At 35.5% G+C, this 15,283-nt stretch overlaps 1 protein-coding gene across 1 annotated transcript; it reads left to right on the forward strand.

The window, feature by feature from the left end:
* The first annotated feature begins 234 nt into the window (after positions 1 to 234).
* On the forward strand, positions 235 to 14,892 carry LOC122010392. Its single transcript, XM_042566909.1, has 5 exons — positions 235 to 747; positions 1,965 to 2,015; positions 8,567 to 8,700; positions 14,233 to 14,333; positions 14,425 to 14,892. Exons 1-5 carry the CDS (start codon positions 373 to 375, stop codon positions 14,604 to 14,606), a joined length of 843 nt encoding a protein of 280 aa, XP_042422843.1. The 5' UTR covers positions 235 to 372; the 3' UTR covers positions 14,607 to 14,892.
* The last annotated feature ends 391 nt before the right edge of the window (positions 14,893 to 15,283 follow it).

Below are 15,283 nucleotides of genomic sequence, written 5' to 3' on the forward strand. Positions count from 1 at the left end.
GCACATATGAGCTATGACGAACGACTCAACGACTCTATACTACAAGTGGTTCTAGTGTCGCAAATATTTATTTGTGTTCATTGTTTTCATCCATCCGTTTACCGTTGCACCATGCTCGGGGCAACTCAACTCGCTCATAGACCAAGAAGCCGAGTCAAGCAGCCCTAAATGATTTATGCTGTGGGCCAACTCGAAAAACTTGAAAATATTATTTTAAGGCGGAAGAGTCTTTCTTCCCTAGTTAGGATAACGGACGGCCATTGCATTTTGACTAGCGTATGGTCCGGGCCGCCTGTCCATTTATAGTTTCTTCGGAGACGGTGGGGAAAACACGCCGCCGTGGCGACGCCTGCTTCTCGGCAGCAATTCCAGATGCCCCTCCGGCAATCGCCTCTTATTTCTCCCGCCGCCCTCGCCCAAAACCCTCGAAGCCCTAATCTTCTTCCCCTTATCCTTCTCTCCAGAGGACATGCTCCCCGCCGTTTGTCTCTCAGCGCCCGCCTCCCTCGCCTCCTGACTTCTCGCTGCTCGCTCAAGCGGACCGATGCAGTGGATGCGGAGGCGGAGCCGTTTGTGACGGAGCTCAATGTGGCGGGAGGGGGAGCGGACAACCGCCAGAAAGAGGGATCGGAACCGGCTGGACTTAGTGTTGGGATCGGCGTGCCTGCTATTCTTGGAAAACTGGGATCGCATCGGATGAGCTTAGGGGATCAAGCCTTCTTCCTCTTGGCCTTCATTGCTTGCACGGTAATACTTTATTTGCCTCAAGCACCACCCGGGTTCAACCGCTTTCTGATAGAGACGTTACGATGAATTCATTTTCATTTATTTCTACACTCTGCTACTGTGTGATCGTCTTTGGGGTTGGAAACACTTGTAACATTAGAAGATAGAGTGTAATTATGTTTGGTGAGCATCCATTGATATGTTATTATCAATCAAATAATCAAATGCCCATTAGGATTGGTACTTGGAATTATTGAATGTTTGCATCATACATATGAACTTAGATTGTTCATTTTCTGGTAATGGGATTTATTTGGTTTATTTTTATGCTGAAAAATCTATTGCGGATGATGGCAAGATGTGGTATTACAATAGTTTAGATTATTATTTTTGTTATGATAACTATCATGCAAATATCACTGTTTTCTTCTGTTTGTTGTCATGCTTCTGCAAGATTTGTATATCGCCATACCCAATTGTACGTTCATGTCAATGATAGTCATAACAATAGATTAGCATGTTTTTTTTTATCAATTATGCTTGTCCTAACTATTTTTGGTCAGTTATTTGAATCTGATGCCCTTGTTGAGTTCTATGAAAGACTATATCACTAGTAATATTTAAATTATCAATTTTTTTAATTACATTTATTAGTGTATTCTTTGGTACTCCTTCCGCTTTAATAGATTCATATGTGCTCCATATGCTTGCTAAATTTCAATTTGATGGTATATGGTGATACTCCTTTGCTTATAGCATATGGATAGTAATTGTCTCAAACTAGAATTCAGGAAACATGAAATAAAACTGACGTTATAATTTCTATTATAAATATGATAATATAATTTTTAAAGTTGACCTTCTATTCTACAAGTGCTTCTAGTTTACTTCTTTTAATGTGGGTTTCTGGGTGAGATGAACATTCTTATTGTGCTCATGTACAGCTATTCAACTAACTTTTTTTTTTGGAAAGCTATATAACAAACCTATCTGCAGAAGTGTATGATACATAAACAAAGCCACAATTTCTGTCAGTTTACATTTCTTACTGCTTTTGTGTTTCATTTGCATGCTCGAATTTACTGATTGTGTCTCCTTTTGAATCCAGATTGAATGACCTAATGAATTGTTAAATAGGTTTACTTAAAAACTGATATTATGCTGCTTTACTGATCATTGTATAATTCAGTTTTGTACTGAAGATTTTATTTTATTTTATTCTTTATCTTTTGGTGCAGACCTCGGTAGCATTTGCTAGCTTTGTAATTGCAGCCATCCCAACTCTTATTGTAAGTGTTTAAGTTACCCTGTCCAAGGTTGTTTAATATGAAACATAATGCATATTGTATGATATCTGGAGCCATGTTATTATGTCTTAGTAAACTTTTATCATGCCATTTCTTGTACGACCTTTCATCTTCAACTTGTGCTATTAGTGGGATTTAATAAGGGTTATCAAAGTTGCATTGGTGGCCCAACCAAGTATTAAAGAGCTAGGCAGGTGGTATGCAAATTGTTAGAGTACAATCATCAAATGCGACTTACCATAGGAACTCATTTGATATTTACTAGTGACTATGGGGTCTATATAGAATGGGTGCAAGTGGTCCTTAGAGTTACAATCATCTCATTTGGAGATTACATATCTTGATATGTGTGGGTTGGAACTAAGGGTGACAAAAGTTGACATGACCCATTTACATGACACAACTTAGCCGACAATTTTGCATGTTATAAACTAATTAAGCTACATTTGGCTGTGACATAAATATATAGATATTTAATTAATTATTTAGTAGTAATTTATATGCTATCAATTTACAATCTAATAAATAAATTATGAATATATAATATAATAACATATATGTTATAATATAGTATATTTTTAGTTTTTTGTATAATTAAAAATAATCGCTATGATGTTTCTATTTAAAGTTAATTTGAGTTGTGAAACAACTTGTGTTATTCAACTCATTTATTACTTGTTTAATTATACGGGCGTGTCACATGACCTATTTAACCTGTTTAATTAAACGAGTCATACACACTTTATAAACAAGTCATACTATTTATAAATGAGTTGTTTTGAGGTTATAGATTTTAATTAATATATTAAACAGGTTTGGTTTAAGTTGGGACTAAACGGTCACAAGTCAATGACACTCAACCAGTCTATAACCAAGCTAACGTGAATGACCACCTCTAGTTACACCCTTAGAAGATTTATATATACACTTGCTATTGCTATGTTGCTAGCCTTTTGGAGGTAGGCTCCTAGTAAGAGAAAAGTGAAGATTTTGAAAGATTCTTTTAGGTAGTAGGTGATCAACCAATTATACAACGATTAGGCAATAAAAATTAAAATAATATTAAAATAAAAATTGATGTTAATATCAAAAAGGATTAAATCATATATTTATGAAAGTGCATTAATCAATCAAAATAAATTTATAATCAGAAGTCATAATTAACAACGTTAAAAGACTTTGTTTGGATTGTATTGAAGAAAACATATAACACAACAAAATGTATGACATAATGATGTATATCCTATCAAACAATTTGTAATTATAATTCAAATTGGCACATTATAAGAAAACACTTCACATTAGTGTGGTGCAATAATATCAAAATATGGATAAGTTGTGGTATGTTACAATCATGGTTTTCAATTTCCTGCCATGCCCATCGGCATGGGCGGAATGTACTCTTTCGCTCACTGCACCAGCACCGCGAGGCCATGATGACCTTGCGAGATTGTGGAGGGTGTTGAACCCCCGCGGCCGCCTTCGCATGGGTGCATAGGGTGTTGTGAACACCGTGAGGGTGCGGAGGGTGCTATGACCCTGCGACGGCCTCTGCACACCACCTCCACGGTGGCGGGGCACTCGCCACAGCAATAAAGATTTTTGATTTTGTATTTTTTTTAAATTTAATTAATTATTTTTAATTTTTAATTTTAAAGGTTTTATTTTTTATTTTTTAAACAAGTATTTCCTTGACCCTATTAAATTTTACCTTCTTATTTTTTTCTCTTTTATCCATTAATTTTTTTCTTCCTTTTAATTTTTTTCCTCTTTCATTCATTATTTTTTTCTCCATCAAAATAAATAAAGAGAAAAAAAATACCTCTTAAGGTAAATAGAGGAAAAAATAAAATCTCTTAATCTCTTTAAAAATGACCATCCTTTTCCTTTCTTAGATAAAAAAATTAAATATAATATAATTTCTAACTTTACTACTAATAAACTAAATTTTTCTATATATAAATTGAATTTAATTTTAAATTGATTAAAATATATCTAAATTAAATATAGTTTAAACATTGTTAATGAACTTCAATTAACCTATATCAATTTTTACTCAATAAGAATCAAATATTTCACAAGATAATATCAAAACTTAAACTCAACATTCAACATCTCAAATATAACTTAATAATGACATCTATAATGATCAAATATTAATTAAAAATATTTTTAATTAATATATTTTATATTAAAAAAAGTATTGAAATTGTATCGGCATGATACGGTACCAAAATCATATAGTTCTAGTCATATATCGCAACTCCGGCACGGGTTGAAATTTTAAACTTAGGTTACAATCATATTTATAACCATGAAGTCTTTTCCTCTCTAAGAGGAGAAAAAAAAGAAGTTAAGTAAATGGTCGAAGCCACCTTATCCTCTACTGAAGCAAAAAGGTAATTTCGCTCATCGACAACGCCTCTTATCGCCGACCCCACAAGGGGATGAAGGGAGGTAAATCACGGTACTGAGCGGCCTCCTAGGTGGGAGAGCCCGTGGAATCCTTGTAGAAATCGATCCTTACCCAATGAAGCAACTCTGCTACCCGAGTACCAACTTGGCTATGCCCGTGGGAGTAGCTACCTTACCCCTTAAGCAGCATGCTTAGATTGCTTTTTAAAATAGCCACCTAAAGGGGGGCCTCTTATTCACCAAGCGAAGGAGTCCTCTTTTATTTCCACCTAAGTAACTGCCTAGTTTGCATTTTAGAACCATCATTAATAAGTTTATTTAGGATACTGGATTTAGTCTCACATTAATATTTTAGGTTTAGGATTTATATATTGAGTCCTATATATAGATGCAATTATCTATTCAAGAGGAATACCATATTTTCCTTAAACATAAAACTATAAAGTTGGTTCCTTAACTATAGTGATGTTAGGCCTGAGCAGGCATATTAAAGTACATAGTAAAAAGGAGTGAGAAGTGAGAAGATGATGAGGTCCTTATCACAAATCCCTCTAACCCCATATTACTAAGTGAGACATATTAAAGCATGCTTAAATATTAAGAGGTTTCACTTAAGTGTCTTGTCATTTTAGATTAGAATGAACTCCCTCTTGGGCTTTTAACAACCACGATCAATTTTCCAATTCTATGAAGAGCATGAGATAGTTCATTAGATAGACATTCCCTATTCCCCACAACCTAATGGAGGTGTTGAGATTAAAATAAATAAATAAACCACACATAGATATGGAACTCTTTTAGGAGGGAGAGAGAACAACTAAACAAAACTCACAACTTGAGATTTTTTGAGCAAGGGGAGAAGGGATTAATACATAGGGTTAAGAAGCGTTTCTTCTAAGGGATGAAAAAGCATAAAATTAAAGGAAGCCTCTTTCTAATAATTAATTAATTAATGGACATATGCACAATATTTATTGTTTCAACTGTTACAGGAAAATGTTGTTCAGTGTTTTTCCACGCCAATTCTGCTTTTCCAGTGTTTCCATTTGCTAGAAATGTTGTCAGGTGTTTTAGGTGCACACAACATCAAGTGCAAACACTGTGCATCACAGAAACTGAGACGCATTTTGAGTTGCTCTACATTCTGACATTTCCTGTTCTGATATGCTGTCGGCTGAACGAGATGTCTCATGTTATGAGTATTGGAGCAATCTAGGTGCCCTAGGTTTTGATGTTTGGGCAAAGGTTTAAGTTAGGTTTATTGTTGTATTTGATATGTATTGTGAGTGTACAAGATACAGGTATAACAAGGAAAGTCTAAGTGTGATCTTGGCAAAGGAGGAAAGTCCAAGTGTGAATCTTGGCGGTGTAAGTCCAAGCATGTAGTTTTGACAACATAAGTCCAAGTGTGACTTGGCAATGGATGAAGTCCCGGAGGTGCGACCTCTTGGCGGTGAAGACCTGACAACGATGACAAGGCCGATGGAAGCTGCAGAAGGCAAGGCGTGAAGGATGGGGAGGCATCCGAGGGACATGAGGCTGGTGGAGGAGGTTAGAAGGCCAGGTCTAGATTGTGCGAGCAAGGACGAGTGCATGAGAGATTATACTCAAGATAAAATCCTAGGTTTAGGGTTTACTGTAACAGTTGACTAGTTACTGTAGCACTATAGCAGTCGACTGGTAGTCGACCGTTGGGGTGTAACAGTCGACTTCACTTAAAGGACTAGTCGACTGGTGTATAGACCAGTCGACTGATGGCGGGAAACACAACTTGTGTTTTCTCCCGAGCTCTATTTAAGAGAGTTCGGGGTGCTTGGCCATGATCGACGAAATAAACTTGGTTAAAGTCTATTAGAAGTCTCCTAAGTGCTCCAAGCTTCTCTAGTTATCTAAGGGTGTTTGGATCAAGCTTGTGGTGAAGTTTCTCGACCGAAAAGGAGGTTTAAGCTAGCTGGAGTTTTCCGAGGAGTCATCTACCGACGGATCATGATCGTCCACCTTACGGACAACCTTGGAGTAGGAGCTTTATCTCCGAACTATGTAAACAAACGTGTCAGTGGGTTTGTCTTTCTATTTGTTAGTTGTTTTGTATTCCGCTGTGTACTAACAATTGCAGGAAGCGAACGATTTGAGTGAGACGCTATTCACCCCTCTCTAGTAGACGTCAAGATCCCAACAATGAGCACAACAAGAATCATGTCCTTCAATGCAGCCGCTATCTCCTTGCAAAACGAGGCGATACATTTTCTACATAACTGTAGAAAATACATCTTAGCACATGTGAAATGCGAGAAATGGATGCAATGATTTACTGTCTCGGTCCACTTTCAATGCATCATTTTGACTCCGTCAAAGATTAATTAATTAAGTTAGTTCTTTCAATCGTAACCCAATCTTAGGAATTTTTCCTATGTTCTCAAGCAATTTTTATCCTTTATGATCCCACAAGAATCAACATTTACGCATACTTGAGTTAGTATTCATGTGTTTGTGTCTATGAACCTCACTTGTGGATGGGCCATTGTTTTTGCCCGATTTAATTAACCCAAGACTTCATAACTTGAATAATCTTGGATATTAATTTTTTATTCACTCAAGAAATTGATTTACGATGCTCTACTTATGAAATAGTCGCCCATGTCCCTATTGGATCAATTGGTTATGAAAAACCGATTTCCAATGTGCATAATAGAAATACTAGAACAATATAAAAATAAAATAATACGCTAACTCATATATTTAACGTGGTTTATACCCTAGATCCTACTCCACCCTTAGTAATCCATTCGGTGGATCATGTTTGGATTTCTTACTATGTAAAATAAATCCTTTGAAAGAGGTAGATAAACCCTGTATTTTTGTACAAACATGAATATTTAAGCACAAAGAAGATAGGGCCACTTGTGAGTACTAGAAGCCTTTAGAGTGAGTGCAAAAGGTTGAATACTTGTTGTGAATAAGTTTTTATTTGAGGTCCCCTTGCCCCTTATTTATAGTAATAGGGGTGCATTTAAAGAGCGGATAAGACTACTCATTCAGTTAGCTTTAGGCCAATTGACTCAACTATCAAGCTGTTGATTGAAATCTTAATAAGAAAATCTTATTAGCCAACCACTAGTATTCAGGTGACTAAGTCTACATTTAGTTGACTCAAATCATTTCCAATCAACTCAATTGCATTAGTCTATTGAGTTGGATAAGATCACAAGCTTATCCGTAACAATTTTTTCAACTTTAGTTTTTAGTTGACTCCATGAGGATCTAGTTGATTTGAACCATCTTTAGTTGATTGAGACCTATTCTAATCGACTTGACTAGTCGATATAGCGACTTTATCTTTCTAATGGTCTCATAAGTCAATGCAATTGACATTCCAATCGACTCAATTAAAACAGAGAGCAACTATTTGTTTGAGCACGAGATTCTAGTGTTGACTAGATAGTTGACTAAGTTGACCTGATCATCAATTTTGCTCGTCTTACACTTTGTATGCCCTCACATACCTCTGAGATCAAGCTCTTGCTTAGACTATAACCAAGAACTCGGGGATTAAGTCACACAATCTCTCTTTGCTTACTGTCTTCCGGTTGTCACAACAACTTTACATTGTCCAAGAATCCACCTTCCATCAGGTTTTCAACCCCTCGGATGCACCAAATCCACAACACACACACACACATGTCAATCCTTCAATATCACCTATGAAATCCATCGATTGCACTGCTGTCAAAGTTGTCAATCAGTTCTCTTCTCATTCTATTGTCCCTCGGATGTCTCATACCATTTTTCTCTAAACTCAAGCAACCTCTTAGTCGAACTAATTTGGTTGACCAACACAACTTAACCATGTTGAGTCACAAGTTCCGCAAGCTCAAAATAACAGAACATCTTGGTTGAATATGACCACTTAGGGCATAATTGTACCAACCACCTAGACATGCTGCAGTCGAAATGCCACTCTTACTTGACTAATAGTTTGTGGAGTTATGATTATACCCAAATAAGGTTATTAGAGGACCAATGTTTTAAATTATAGTAATTGGTTCTTTAGAACATAGTGAATTTACCATTGATGTTGCATGTTATGAAGTGATGCATATCTGTTCCTTCTTCTGTAGGCAATGAAGCGAGTTGCAATATCTCTTACAAGACTAGCAGATACTGCACAAGAGGAGCTTCCTAGTACCATGGCTGCAATAAGACTGTCAGGCATGGAGATCAGTGATCTTACTTTGGAATTGAGTGATTTAAGGTACATACTTGTACTTACGGTTCCAAGCATGAGACATGTTGATATCAATATTTCTTGTTTTCAACAAATGGCTTCCATGCATTGTCTCATGACTTTTGATTTTAGTTCCAACTATTCCTAGAAACACAGCCAACTAAAAGTGCATCTATTGCTGATAATAGAACCAAGGCACATCTTTTCCAGACACATTGCTAGAAATATTTAGTGGATTTCTGCTTTTGGCACATATATTGTAAGGATTGATTAAAATTGAATGTGTAAGAGATAGAGAGAAATATAGCTTTGGTCTTCTATCAACGGAGGGATAAAATTCACGTAGTTGAGTCCAAACAGTTGGGCACAAACGCTACTTGATGCTGAAGACGATGTGGTCTTACTTGTATACTGGGTTGTTACCTAAATTTCAGGTGCAAATAAAAAAATTTCAAAGAGGTTTTTCTGGCCATGGCACTCTTAAGCAATGCAACACATTGTCATATTTTTCTGGCTATTGCAAATACATTTTGTTTCTTTTCTAAGCCAGTTCATCTAAATGCATTACCAGACACTGCAATAACCAAATGTACTTTGCAGGTTTAGAGATTGATACAGTTAGAAATAATTGATAGGAATCAAATGAATGAATGATGATCAGTACTCTTATGCATGGTTTGAGGTTCTGATCTGACTAGGATTGGCTTGTTATCCTACCAAATGGTATGTACTGGTTGGTGTATCATCCTATTTCTTTCGACCAATACTGGGTAGTACTATCATCGCATTTACTTGTTCTGATTGGTACTAAAATCCTTCCCTTTATACGTTAGCCTCACATTAGAGTTCATAAATATTAGTGACCTTGCCCCAAGATAATTGCTAATCAAGAAACCTTTGGATAAATGTATTACAACTTGAACTTGTTTTTTCATAATTTTTCAAGATATGTTTGGATAATTTTGGTAAAATCTTTGGTCCTATTGCACAAGGTCTTTGGACGAATTCCAACCTATGTATGATTAGGGTTTATCCCTTTCTACTAAAAAGTGTTCATGTTTGTTCTTTGTATTCCAACTGTCAACCTTGATTTTAGAGCTGTCAACCTACGACGGGGTGGGTCTTTCCATGGCGGGCCAACCATTTGGCGGGGTTGTAAAATCTCCAACCCAATCCAAGGTAGGTTGCGGGTTAGGTGGGCCAACCCGCGGGCCCATCAAAATTAAAAAAAAAAAATCAAAAAAGTTTTATATCTTCAATGTTTTACTTCGGAAAGGTTTCATCAATCAAATGTATCTAGAAACAGATATTTTAAATGTAAATACACAAATAAATACACATGTTTGATGAAAAGTACTGTTTTTATTTTAAAATTATAACAAAGAAAGATAACACATTGACATAAAATTTGACTTATATTTATTTCTCAACCTGCGGGCCAACCTAAGGCCATCGCGAGCCTTGACAAGTTGGCCCGCGACGGGCTTGGATTGATAAAATTCTAACTCAACCCGCTTAAATTATTTGGTGGGGCAACCCAACCCGACAGATCCAACCTAAATTGATGGCTCTACTTGATTTAGCAGAAAATCACATAATCTAGTGTCTGAAGAGGAAATCTTTCGGTTATCTTTTGTTATCAGTATAAACCATAAAATGACAGACCATATAAAAATTTAAATTTTTATTAGAGAATATAAATTTTTAAAAATTGAATAAACGTTAAATGGTATAGAAAACGGAAAAGTGATTGAACCAGATGATATTTTAATAAAAGTATGAAAGTGCCTAGGGAAGCGTATTGAATGAATTATCAAGTTATTTAATCTGATATCGAAAACAAAGAAAAAGCTTGATCAATGAAGGATAAATACTTTAATCCCTTGTGTAAACATTAAGAAAACGTATAAAATTGTGTGACTTAAGAGACATTAGGCTAATGATCTATATCACGAAGTTTTAAAAAAAAGTGATAGAAAAAAGATTAAGGAAAGAGATACCAAGATGACTGAAAATCAATTTACATTTATATTTGAAAGATTGACGATAGAAACTATACATGTTTTTAGACAATTAATTAAAAAGTATCGAGAAAAGAAACAAGACTTGTTGGAGATTGGTGGTCGACTAGAAGGGGGTTGAATAGCTTGGTCATCCCAAATCGATCTTCTTTCTACAATGTTAGTTGCACAAGCAGAAATGAAACTAAACTAATAAGAACAACAAAGAATGAACACAAACTCTAACACGTTTAACGTGGTTCGGAGATTATTTTCTCTTACTCCACGACTTGTCCTTGAGATGGACGATCCCTCAATCCGTCGATGGATTAGTCCCCGGCAATCTCCGGCTAAAGGTTACTCCTTCTCGATGGAGTGAAACCTCTCACAAATCTCTCTTCCTCTTTACAAGATGGAAACTTAGATTAGGAGGAAGAGAATTGGCTTATAGCTTGAGGGAATGACTTAGGAGTACTCTAGCAAGAATCAGTAACCTCCTTCATCCCTCAAAACTCCTTTAAATAGAGTGAAAAGGGTTTAATCACAAGAAAACTCATTTCTTGCACCAGTCTACTAACCCATGCACATGTCGATTGGTGTAGTCGTTGGACACAACCAACGTTACTTTGCAGAATCCGAGATTTTGCCAACGGTTGTCAACTACTTTCTACCAGTTGACTGGTGTCACTAAGTCGACTGGTCTTCACAACCGTCGGGCACAGAACCATTCTGTGCTCTCGTGAATTTGGACCACTCGACTGCCCTTAGTACCAGTTGATTGATCCCTTACATTTACTCACACTCATCCTTTCCGGAGTCGCCCTTGAAGCCCTCTTCCTCGGTCTTCGTCCCTTAGATACACTTGAGCCTGCGACTCCTCTCCGTGTCATCTTTCATGTTGCCTTGAAGTTTGCTTCCCTTGGCCCACTCCTTTGCTCCTCATCCGGTGGTCTCTCAGATGCACCATCCTTCACCGATCTCAAGGATCTGAGCCATAGGATGAGATTTTACTCATGTGTTTCACCAAGTCCTGCTTGACTCAAACTCATATTAAAACAATATGAAAGACTAACTTAAACTCTTTGACATACACATCAAAACTATGATCGTACCCGATCAAACTTAGGTTGATTGCACTCACAAGACTTACACATGATATTGATTGACCTAGAAAAATCTATAATAGTTCTAAGGAAAATTATGTGGAGAATTCTAAAAAAGAAAAGTGTGCAACATATGTTGAGACAGTTAAGGATATGTATAAAGATGTAATGATAAGAGTGAAAACTCTAGGCGTTGTAAGCTTTAAGTTTATATCTTTTTACACTAGTTGTGGATGAACTCACTTGACATATGGTGCATGTTGTTTGTAGACTACAGTATTTTAGCCGATGAGACTCATGAAAAAGTAAATGTTAAGCTTAAATCTTGGCTGGAGATATTGGAAGTTAAAAGTTGTAGGCTTAGTAGAGTTAAGACAGAATACAAAATTTAAGTTTAGTAGTAGTAGTAGTAGTAGATGTAGCAAGACAATTGTTAAGATAGAAGACAACGAGTTATCTATTACTAAAAGTTTTAATTTAGAATCTTTTTTTTCAAAAGGATGGAGGAGTTAATAGAGATGTTTAATATAGGATACAAGTAGGATGGAGGACATGAGGTGTTCTTTGTCATTTCGTAAGGTATTTCTAAAACTTGAGGAGAAGTTCTACAAAATAACGATACACATGTTATGTTATATGAAGTTGAATGTTGGACTATAAAACGAGCATGAGAGTCACAGAGATGAGAATGTTAAGATGAATATACGGAGATACGAGAATAAACATGATAAGAAATGAGAACATTAGAGAGAAAGTTGGGTTACACCGATTGAGGAAAACTCTAAGAGACACATTTAAAATGATATGAATATGTACTAAACGACTAAAAAATGTCCTAGTTAGGTGATACTAGACTGTAACAAATATACAAATTAATCGAGGAAGAGAAAGACCAAATTTTTTTTTGTTAGCACAAAATAAAATTCATTTAATTATAGATGATGATATAATAGGGGATCGAGCCCAATTGTACAGGAGAAGGATAAAAGTTTTATTGTTGTTATTGGTTTACAGTCATATTATATTATTCATTTATTATGTACATGAATAATCATAATAATATTATGCAAATTGTGAAATGATCATAATAATATTATTTATTAGAAGTTAATATGCATGAGAAATTCTAAATTTATTTACAATTCATCATAAAAAATATTAAATTTTTTGGAATCTTACAATTCTTGTTCCTATGGTACGATTTGATCCCATGAACCTTTCATTGTTTCTGAAACAAAAGCAAACAAAAGACATGACCTATATATTGTTTGGGAAATTAACTGACAATACTTGTACGGAGATAGTTTTTATATGCATGATTTGTCACTGACCTTACAAGATAGTTTACTCCTGTTGTCAAGTATGGAGTCTAGTGTATAAATGTGGGCTGGATCCTTAATGATCAGATCATTTAACTACCAGGTCATTTGAACAGTAGATCAGTTTGACTGTCTACCAAATCATGTCCGTGTAAGCACTAGGTTTGATGAAAATTGGGTCTCTTTGAGAGAGACATATAGACTAGCTCAGCTTTGTATGTTCAAAACCAGGCAAAAATTAAAAGAGCGTCCCTTTTATTAGAATTGTCAAAAGGACATTTCTTTTTCATTTATTATCAAAACAGTATCTCATCTTGCCTTAGCCCATTTTTATTTTCTAAAACACCTTTGTTTTAGACATTGTTGTAGCAATTACGGGATCATAACTACTACATAGTTGTAGCAACTAGGATCTCGTAGTTGCTACATAGTTAAAGCAACTACGATTTCGTAGCTATTATAATATGATATTGACCGGTGATGAAATGTCTATATTATAACAGCTATGAAAAAAGGTGCCCTTTTGATAATTCCAATAAAAAAGGGCGCCCTTTTGATTTTTGCCCTTCAAACTCCACTCCAACATTGAGAAAGACCATTTTCCCCTGTCACATCCTTATTGTGTCAGAAAATAATATTGATCATCTGTTCACGTCATTGTGCCAGTCCCAATATTTCTGATGCAATTGTATATGAACTTCTCTGGTTGTGTGGTAGCTCCTGTTGGTTAAAAGGATTTTGATTATGCCATTTGCATTAAATTGTTAATTTTCCAAGTCCAATAAATGGACAAATACAAATTCTAGTGTTGCTGTTCTCTTAACATGTATGTTAGCCACTTATTATACTGCCAAGTTTTCTAGACATACACTTTATGACTAATCGCTCTCTTTGTGATCCATGTTACATCAGTATACGACAAACACCTAGAATAAAACAATTAAATTAAATTATCACTGGCGTGGGGGAATGATAGAGGAAGATTCTAGTCGAATCCTTCATTATACAATTCAAACTTTGAGTAAGAGTTGTGGTTTCTTCATCTTGATGACAACGATCATGATATTTCTTTAGGACAAAGACTAAAGTTGGCGCTTTTACAGTCATTGACCACCTTACATGTTTCTAATTGACTAGCCAAGAAATAGCTGATGGCATCAACAAATCTTCACAAGCTGTCCAAGCTGCAGAAGCTGGCATCCGACAGATTGGTTCTATAGCTAAGCAACAAACAGTTTGTAAGTTTCTTCCGAATTGCTGATTCATATACTCATTTGAGCTTGTCTTATCGTCGCTGACAGTTGGAATTTCATTCCTATTTGGAAACAGCCTTGATACAAGAAAGAGCAAACTTACCAGACATCTCTTTGAAACCCATGGTAGCAGGTGCTGCAAAGAAAACTTCTCATGTCGTCGGCCAGGCAAAGAAAACTTTGATGAGCATTATATCTGGAGGGGAGAATAACTCAGAGGGTGAAAATGAAGATTTGTCTGATAAGGTGGAAATGTGACCTATTTTTGGAGGACTGAGAGCATACTATATATTGGACACTAGTAATAACACGGTATGATCGAAAATGGAAAATTTTGAATTTGCTACATTGGCTGAAAGTTTTGTACCAAGTTGTGTACTTGATAAACAAGATTTCAAATTAAGCAATGTAAACAAGTTAGATTTGTTAGTATATAAATGCAAGATGCATGCATACAAAGCTTGCTGGCTTAGATTCCCTTGTATGTTCATGATTTCCTTCAGGGATGTAAACGAGTTAAGCCGAATCAAACTTTGTAGTGTTTAAGTTTATTTGATAAGGTAACCGAGCTAAGTCAAGTTGAGCTTAAAATGAATTAAGCTGTTGAAATGATTGTTTAAGTTTGGTTTGAGCTTGATTTGGTTAGTTGTTATTGAACTTTCAGTTCAAGTTTGTTTGATTGTTTAAAAATTTTATAGTTTTAAGCTTGTTTGATTAATTATTAAACTTGATAAGTTTGTTTGTTCATTTTGAAAATTTCTTTAATTGTTTACCGTTTTATCGATGAACACAATTCATAAGTTTTGTTTATGAACATTGTCCACAAATTTTATTTGTGAATATTATTCATGAATATTAATGAGCTGAATACATGTGTTCAAGTTTGTTCATATAATTTAACGAGTTGTTCAAATTTATTTATTTAATTATTTTTA

This window comes from Zingiber officinale, chromosome 8A (genome assembly GCF_018446385.1).
Source record: "Zingiber officinale cultivar Zhangliang chromosome 8A, Zo_v1.1, whole genome shotgun sequence".
Taxonomy (NCBI): Eukaryota; Viridiplantae; Streptophyta; class Magnoliopsida; order Zingiberales; family Zingiberaceae; genus Zingiber; species Zingiber officinale.

Excerpts from the sequence above, each read along its gene's own strand:
- LOC122010392 (XM_042566909.1), top strand. The coding sequence starts at position 373 with ATGCCCCTCCGGCAATCGCCTCTTATTTCTCCCGCCGCCCTCGCCCAA. Across the intron at positions 8,701-14,232 it reads TTGGAATTGAGTGATTTAAG|CCAAGAAATAGCTGATGGCA; the intron begins GTACATACTTGT and ends CTAATTGACTAG. Across the intron at positions 14,334-14,424 it reads AGCTAAGCAACAAACAGTTT|CCTTGATACAAGAAAGAGCA; the intron begins GTAAGTTTCTTC and ends ATTTGGAAACAG.